General features: G+C 35.3%; 1 protein-coding gene across 1 annotated transcript in view; it reads right to left on the bottom strand.

Annotated features, from left to right (window-relative positions):
• Nucleotides 1-2,206: 2,206 nt before the first annotated feature.
• LOC108720301 (uncharacterized) overlaps nucleotides 2,207-8,665 on the bottom strand; it is a 105,631-nt gene continuing 99,172 nt past the window's right edge. The window contains 4 exon segments of the mRNA XM_018444219.1: nucleotides 2,207-2,643; nucleotides 3,369-7,015; nucleotides 8,048-8,253; nucleotides 8,528-8,665. The exon segment at nucleotides 8,528-8,665 is cut by the window's right edge and continues 8 nt beyond it. Of these exon segments, the coding sequence (XP_018299721.1) occupies nucleotides 2,548-2,643; nucleotides 3,369-7,015; nucleotides 8,048-8,253; nucleotides 8,528-8,665 (4,087 nt within the window). The 3' untranslated portion in view covers nucleotides 2,207-2,547.

Below are 8,665 nucleotides of genomic sequence, written 5' to 3' on the forward strand. Positions count from 1 at the left end.
TTAAAATTAATTGTTAGTGTATATCACTGTCTGATGTACTTATACGAAAGCGTCGCTAAAAAAGAATCGCCAAAATGTATTGCTTTCTCCGAGACAGAAAATGCATTTTTTTCAGAATACACGTACACGGAATCTGCACTTGAATAAATTTATCTATACGTCAATTAACGTTATAAAATGTACGTATACTCAACGGAGAGATTGCTCATATAGCATTTTACAGAATCATCACCGTAATAATACTTACATTTATTACATGTAGTTATATATGATAATAATACGCATAGCAAATATATATATGTATATAATAATACTAAATAGTACAATAAGCATTTCCAGTATGACTAACTGAGATACGTCACTTTTAATTCGCACAATGCAGATGCACTCGCCCGTATAATAAATCATAATACTTACAATAAGTCAACAGAACTACAATTATATAATTATAGGCGCGTTACGTCTCGTTTATCGCGAAATTGCACGTTTTTTTAAAGGAAATTGCTATATCACGGTTACAGCATCATCGTAAAAAGTACTTTCGTGACGCTCTGAATCCTTATTGTATAATATAAGAAGTTGGTAAAAGGAGATTATACGTAATCATAATAAGTAGTTTATGTTACAATATTGTTGTATCGAATTTATTAAAAAAAACAGATTCAAAAGAGGATCAGTTCTATTACACAACGAGATAAAATAATATTTGTTATTGCAGGGAACATTTAATATTGCCCGTTTTTATATTATAAATTAGTCATACGTTATTTCTTAATCTATGATTACTATTTCATTTAAACATGAAGTGATTACTATTTCATTTAAACTTGAAAAGAAATATAATACGGTTTATATTAAACTGATGTCAACGAAAGTTACTTTTTGCGGCGCTTTGTATTTGCAAGTGTATCAAATCTAGTCATGTTCAGACTTAAGTTAATCCTGAAACCAGTCTTGAATCCTAGCCTGGACCAGTAGTCTGTACTAAATGAGCCGAGACACACGCGCGCAATATAAATAGTGCAACAAGTGATTTCGCTGCTATTCTATCCACGTAAATTAGAGGAATGAGATACGCGCGATTTTCCCGATACACCGTGTCGTCGAAAACTTACAGGGAAGATCTCGACAATAACAGAGCTACAAGCAATCCTCTTAGAAATATGTATCTAAAATATTCACAATGTTCAAAGCTAACGATACACGGAGCTCCCAAGGGAAGAATAGATCTACGCGAGATAAATTTTTAGCTTCTGTACATAATCTGTACATGTGCTCCTTCTGCACGTAATATTTTCTTCATTTTTAATCTGAAGTAGTATGCTCACAGTTTTATCTTGAATACATCATCTAACAATAAGACGAAGTCCATTTTTTAATGTTATTTAGTTATTAAAACAATATCATGAATATGTTACGACACGCGAATATTTAAGTAATGTATACGTTCAAGACAATTTTAAAATTTTTTCATTCGTTATTATTGTGTAGCCATTATTTACTGCAGTGCCGAGATTTATTTGCACATTTCGGCCGATTTTCAACTTGGATCCTGCCCCTTATTTCATCAATTCGATCGGCATTTAATAGGTTGCGCGCGGGTTGGTGAAGTAAGGGATAGGAACCAAGCTGAAAATCGGTCGAAATGTGCAAGTAAATCCCAACATTGATTTACTGTATTTGCTTTTGTTATAGCATTTAATAAATTTTTTGAACATAATCGTAAAAGTAATAAGAATCTTATACATATATAAAAATTTCCCTAATATATTAGAAATAATGCTGTATTAGGTTACAAAATAAAATAAAAAAAAAAAGAAATTGTTTAATATCGAAGAAATATGGAGTATTTTACGAGTTACAAACCGAACAATTGCTTATAGCGGAAAAGAAAGTATCTTTCCATCGCATAAATATTTTTCCATAAATCGACCAAATTCGTTCACGGTCGAGAATATCCAGACCATGTTGCAGTTAAAGCACTCGAGCTAGAATAGCGGTCTGTTTGCCGAGCGATTCATTGTGATCCTCAAATCCTTTTGAAGCACACGGAAAATTTGGTCATTCAAATCCAATCGTTGTTTTTATCGGAATGCGCGTAACCGGCTTATTGGAACTGGATTTATGCGTGTAGCGAATTTCTTTTATTCGAACACTATTTAGCTAAATAAATAGTTTTAATAGATACATCAATGCTATATTTCTTTTTAAGGTTTTAAGTTGTTGTATAATAAATTCATGATGTAAATAAAAAATTAGGATTTTATAGTGATATGTAGAGAGTAAAGAGAAGAGATGTGTTAATATTTTGCGTCAAAAAAATCGGATTTTATCTTCGAGATAAAATTTAAATCTATATGTATGCAGAGCTTATGTACGCGCGATGCACATTAACAGGCAGAAATTACTTTTAGCAGGCATTGTGCAGCGTTGTAAAATCTATTCTTCGGTTGGTAACGAAAATCAAAATGCTTACGCAAGGATTCACGCGATACAATTTCTTTGAGACTCGGAGCAACGACGACTCGTAAAGGCTACGTGTGTTATCTATATAGTACAGTAAAATACGAGCTGTGGGGTTTCTGGTTTTAAAACGAAGCGGTTAATACCTGAATTCTGCACGTAATCTGTTACTGCATGTATCTGAAAAGGAAAAAACGAACAACTTATTTTTTAGATATAATAATACGAATTTATTTTTGAATTTAAATTTTATTTATTTATTTCAATAAAACTTTAATTTAAAGCTTAGTAAAATTAGGAAAGTATTATAAAAGTATCGTGTTTAATAAAATGTGTCCAAGAATTTCTAATTAGAAAGATTTACAAAATGTGATCAAGAAGTACACAAAAAATACTCAATATCGCTCATAAACGATAAACGGTATAATAATACTAATTTAATAGTAACAAATACTTTGAAGCAGACAAATGTGTCTCTTATAGATTTTTGAATGCTGAAACTCGATGCCGCAAGCTAAATTTTTCCAGCACTTTCGAAATAATTGAGATTTAATATGCGAAAAATGACTTTTTTATAAAAATTATTTTTATAAAAAAGGTTACCTTGAAATTCTAATCAGAAGTCACGAACGTATTGTTCATTTCCTATTAAAGTACATTTTTTAAATTTTAGTATTTTACTTTTTAGCCAAGTTATATATGAAGGATTAGGAAAATAATTAAATCTCAATTATTTTGAAAACCTGACATGATGAAATTTTGTTTGTGACATCGTTTTCAGCATTCAAAAAACTATAAAATACACTTTATCTGGTAATTAAAAAAAAACGTTTTTTGTAAACTAGTGTCATTATTACTATTAGATACGATTTATTAAACAATACAACTTAAATTTTGCTACTAACCTGAGTCACGGCTTCTCGTGGTCGGAGGGTACCTTTTCCGACGCACAGCGGTTTCTCCGATTTTGCGATTTCGCGAACAAGTTTCTTATCACTGGAATCCTGCGAGGGTGGTATTTCAGGGGCTCTCCTCTTTTTCAATGTATTTATATCGGAATCTACAATGGTCCCCACGGATTCGTCTTTGCCAAAAGTTTCTGAGTGAATTACGGTGAAGCCGCCCAGGAACTGTACCGATTTTTTCTCGGCTTTAGTGCACGGCGCACGTGTCTCCTTATCGAATATGGGCGAGTCGCTCTTTTCATACTCCTCTATCTTCGATCCTATTTTTATTGTTTTATAGATTGAATTGTGGAAAGAATTTCCCAGGACCCTCGGGGCAAACGTCAAAGGTTGAGTTTTGTTAGACGTTCTGGGAAGGTTGCAATCGTTTGATTTAACACTCCTGCCTCCACCTTTCGTTTCCTTTTTCTTCGTTATTACTTCCGGCCACTGCGAGTTTCTCGCGACAAGGGGCACCGCTTGGCTCTTCATGAACTTACGCCTAGCTACTTTCTCCCTATCGTTAATTTTAGAATGTTTCTCGACGGTCGTCGTATCGCACCGAATCTCGTAATACTTAATGAAACTCCTAACTTTACCCGGGGTTATCGTTACAACGTCGCGAAACGATTGGTCGTTACTTATGTTAGCTACGGGTGTTACGGCCCTGTTATTGTCATTATTATAAGGGTTTACGGAAATAGTTTTCCTAGCTATGGCACACTTATCGCCGCTACTCATCGTATCCTCTACTAATACTAATGCCGACCGATTCGTGATCCTCCTTCGATCATCGTCGGCTTGATCATTCGCGATTACTTCGTCAGTCTTTTCTTTGCCGCGAATCTCCCTCGAAGCTCTTTCGCGCTTCCTGCCTTTTTCCAGGCTATTATTGCGCGATGCATCTGCGATCGCCTTCAATTCTCTACTGTCAAAAATCTTGTTCATCGTCGCAGGTGCCCCGATAGGAATTCTCTTTTGGGATTCGTTCTCTTTATGTCGCTCGCGCTCAATATTAGTTTTCTTAAGTATCGTCTTGGGAACACGAATATCTCGTGATTTTTTAGGCTCTCGATTGGCATTCTCCACACTTTTTATGGGTTCGGACGTTTTCCCAATTTTTGTCTTTATATTGATCTTTTCTGATTTAATATCCGAAGAATTTTTGCTGATCATCATTTTGGAGTTATCTTTTACAACTTTATTTTTGATATCGCAAGATTTGTTACGATTTTTAATCTCAATATTTTCATTTTTTATAATTTTCTCACTAATCGCTGGAGTATCGTTCTTGAGATTTTGAGGCTTTTCCTCGATGTTTATTTTTGTGATATTTTCTTCTTTTATTTTCTCAATGATCGATATATCGTTATCTACATCAGTAATTTTCGTGTTTAGAAGAACGCTGCAAATCTCGTTTCGAGATTTTTCAAATGATTTAGATGCGTTTTCTTTTTCTTTGGAAATTCTACTATCGATCGCAGTCGAGCATGATATCTTTTCATCTATCTTTGTTGCTAATTTCTTATTCTCGGGACTTACTATTTTTAATTTTATATTATTAAAATTGCAGAGAAGTTCATTCAGCACGTCATTTTTTACGTCACTGACACTTTTATTCTCTGATTGTGTTGATTTCACGTTCGAAATTTTGACGATCTTTTCTTCCATTTCGTTGGAGTTGTTAAAAATTTTTTGTTTCTTTGTATCCATTTCTGTCGCATTACAGAAATCACGCGAACATTCATTTTCTGTCGTAAAATCTGCATCTAATTTTCGGATTTTATTTGGTGATTTATTAGTCGTGCTGAATTCTTTATCCATGCTTGAAGTTACAGAAATTACCACACAATTCATCGAGATATCTGTTGAATCATCAGATAGCATAGTTTCCAAAAAAGAATTTCGCTTAACTTTCACGGGAACAGTCTTCGTGAAAATATCTTCCGATTGCAAAACTGTATCATGGTTATTCTTGGAATCCTCGGAAAAATTATTTCTTTTCTTATTCTCTTCAAGTAATCGAGTTTCTTCGATTTTGTCGGACTTGTTTATAAGATTATCAGTGGAAACGTTCTTACTCGATCCATCGTTGTCATTACGTTCGTTTTGGGATGACTCATTGAACAAGAATTTTTCATTCTTGGCAACACACTTCTCTTTGATGTCATCGCTACTTTTTTTCAAAAACATTTTCTCTTCTCGGTGTGTTATGTTTGCCTCTTTTTCAATTCTGCAGGCTATTTCTAAACTGTTATCTGTAACGTTCTCCACGACTCCTGAAGAAGTATTATTTTGATCCACCTGTTTTACATCGCTGGCAATAGTTTTCCCCGTTATTATGTTTTTCTTCCCGGGTTTGAAAATCTCATCGCTAGCCTGCACGTTCCACGGTATCAAATCGGAATCTTCCTCCCGAATTTTCTCGCAATTGACGTCATTATTTCTATCGTTACAATACATTTGCGGAATCGCCTTTAATTTCACGTCAACCTCGTTTACCTCCATTATAAAAGGATCGTCTTCTCCTGTCGCGGAATTTCTTTTGTCGACACTCGACGTGTATGATTTATCTCGTGCATTGTCGCAGCCATCTTTTACGTCTGCGAATTCCTCTCGGATTTTAGTCAGTTTCACGGAAGAAACGGCGCTTTGTTCGCCGGCTTGTTCATTGTTGAGAATGGATTCGTGGCTCTGCGAACTGTCACACGGCACACTAATTTTTACATTAGAGTCGCGTTTGGACAGGGAAAAACTTGGCGATTCGATCATGAATCTTACTTTCGTGCCTACGCGACATTTCGACTCGTCATTATTATCGAAAACATTATTATAATCAAATGATCTCTTATCATTTACTCCACCGTTTTCATTCGTGCTGTCTTCGAATCGGCACTCGTCAAACTTCCGAGCGAAGTCATCGTCAAAAGGATCTCTCCACTTGTCTAGACACTTTTCGAATGGAAGATTCGTCGTCGTCACACGAAAACAGACGTCACCGCTATCATCCAATATATGCTCTTTCGTCGATTCTATCTCGTGTAAGTTTTGCGAGTTCTTAGGACTCACAGAATCGTTTCTGTTCCATGTATCGGACACTACATTTTCGAAATCGTGCAAAGTGAAAAAGAGCGGTGGATATTTGTCGAATGCCTTCTGCTTAAATGACGCGACATTGCGAGAAGATGGTTTCGATACTATCGACGGAAATGGCGATTTTGATATGATTGACTTTGAAATTGGATCATCGTTTGAGCTGTTGCTTGATGTCGAGTTGTCTCTTATGGATGTCGTATTGTCGCGACGCTTTACTTCGATCATCTTCGACGCAGTGACGCGATTCTCGCGATGATGCTGCTCGGTGTCGGCTCTTGGACAGTTTGTCGAAGTGTCGCATTGCGGCTGGCGGGTTTCGACATATCCAGAATTGTTTCGTCGACATTTTTCTAGTAGAAGCGGCGGCGGCGGACGTTTTTGCTGAGATATCGCGATGTCGTTCGTGGTTTCCGTTGCACCGTTTCTCGCCACCGACGATTCGATCGGCACAATCTTGATCTTACGTTTCGTTCGTCGTGGTGGCACAGGTGGTTCGGTCGAATTTCCGTTATCTGCCATAGAAAAAGATTTGGGATTTTAGAGAAAGATTCTTCAATTTCGATAGAAAGTCTAAAAATGAGAGATTTCAATAGAATTCGAAGATGATGTATTATTTATGATATTGCTGTTACATTTGCTATTCTTACAATTGTACATAATGCAAACATTGAATATATGTTGCGAACGAACTGTTAAATTTAAAACTTAAACACGAGAAGGTAACTACGACGCCAGACTGTCCGAGACATACTAAAGATGATTCCTTAGAAATGACACACAGATTTCCCCTTCCTGGGACACGGTCAATACCAATGCTTATATATAATTCTCAAGTTTTAAATTCATGCTAGATGTAATTTCATTAAAAACAGAGACATGAAAGCACATTACGTAATATCTACCACTTGCAAAATTCAAATGTATTTTATTGCAATATAATATATAAAAATTTGTTGTACATTGTATAAAAGGTATGTAAATAATACTTTGTATATTGTATATATATTGTATAAAAAATATGAAAACATGTGTTGTATAGGTATCTTATTTGAACTTTAGTTAATTTAAAGAAACAGATTTAATCAACAAATATTCTACTTTATTTTGTAAAATTATATTAGATTTGCTGAATAGTAAAAAGATTATTCTTATTCTTGCAGTCTTTTCTCAATATTTTTAATTTAGACGACCAAGAGTCACGAACTTTAGTAGCTCCGACAAGGGCTTCACTAAGCGGATAACAACAATTTGATTACACTCGAAGCGAGAGCTATCGTATGTTCGGTATAATCATGTATAGTGGAGATAATAGTCTTTTCGCAAATAGAATTTTCTATGAGATTCCGTCATATGCAATCAATAACAATGGAAAACGTAATAACTCGTCGAAAGATTTTTACGTCAACAAAAATTTATATATAAATACGCGGGTATATATATATATAGAGAGAGATACGCGGATTATATTGATATATCACTTACCTAAATGAAAACTTGGCGACTTGTCCTACTGACGTCGAAATCTTCTATAGATAGCAGCATGCTGGCAGATTTTAGTGCGTTATTGTCAACGAGATCAGTCAGGTACAGGCTGTTGGTATTATTGTGATTGCCCATAGCGCTGGATGCGGCACTACTATATGCGCTTGAAGTGTTCTGCACCGACGCTACATCCGTGGTTTTCTGAACGATCCACTTGTTCATCATACTGGACGTTTCCGCTTCTGATGACACATCGAATTTGATATCACTGCGAACGAGATAGAGAATAAAAGAGTTAAGTCTACGGATATAGCGACATTTATTTGTGGAATAAAAATGATTAATCCGCGAAATTAATCCGTAATATTAATTTATTGAAGTTATATTAATTTATTGCATCGAGAGAAACAAACAACGTAAAATGCTGCATTCTATGCATAATTTATCCGAACTATCCGCTAAATAAATTTTTGCGAGACAGATTTACACAGTTCTTTTAGTAAATTGTTAAATCAATTACCTATATCGTCTGAAATACTCACTGTAAGTAATTGTTCTCTACAGAGCCCTGGTCTTGGTTGTTTCTCGGTTCTAAGTTTTTTCGAACAGCAGGCTGCGAAAGAACCAACTCAACCGTTTCGGACGAGCTCTGCAGCATCTTCAGAGCGTCTTCATAGCGA

Source organism: Mycetomoellerius zeteki, unplaced genomic scaffold, assembly GCF_001594055.1.
Source record: "Mycetomoellerius zeteki isolate Tzet28-1 unplaced genomic scaffold, Tzet1.0 scaffold149, whole genome shotgun sequence".
NCBI lineage: Eukaryota > Metazoa > Arthropoda > Insecta > Hymenoptera > Formicidae > Mycetomoellerius > Mycetomoellerius zeteki.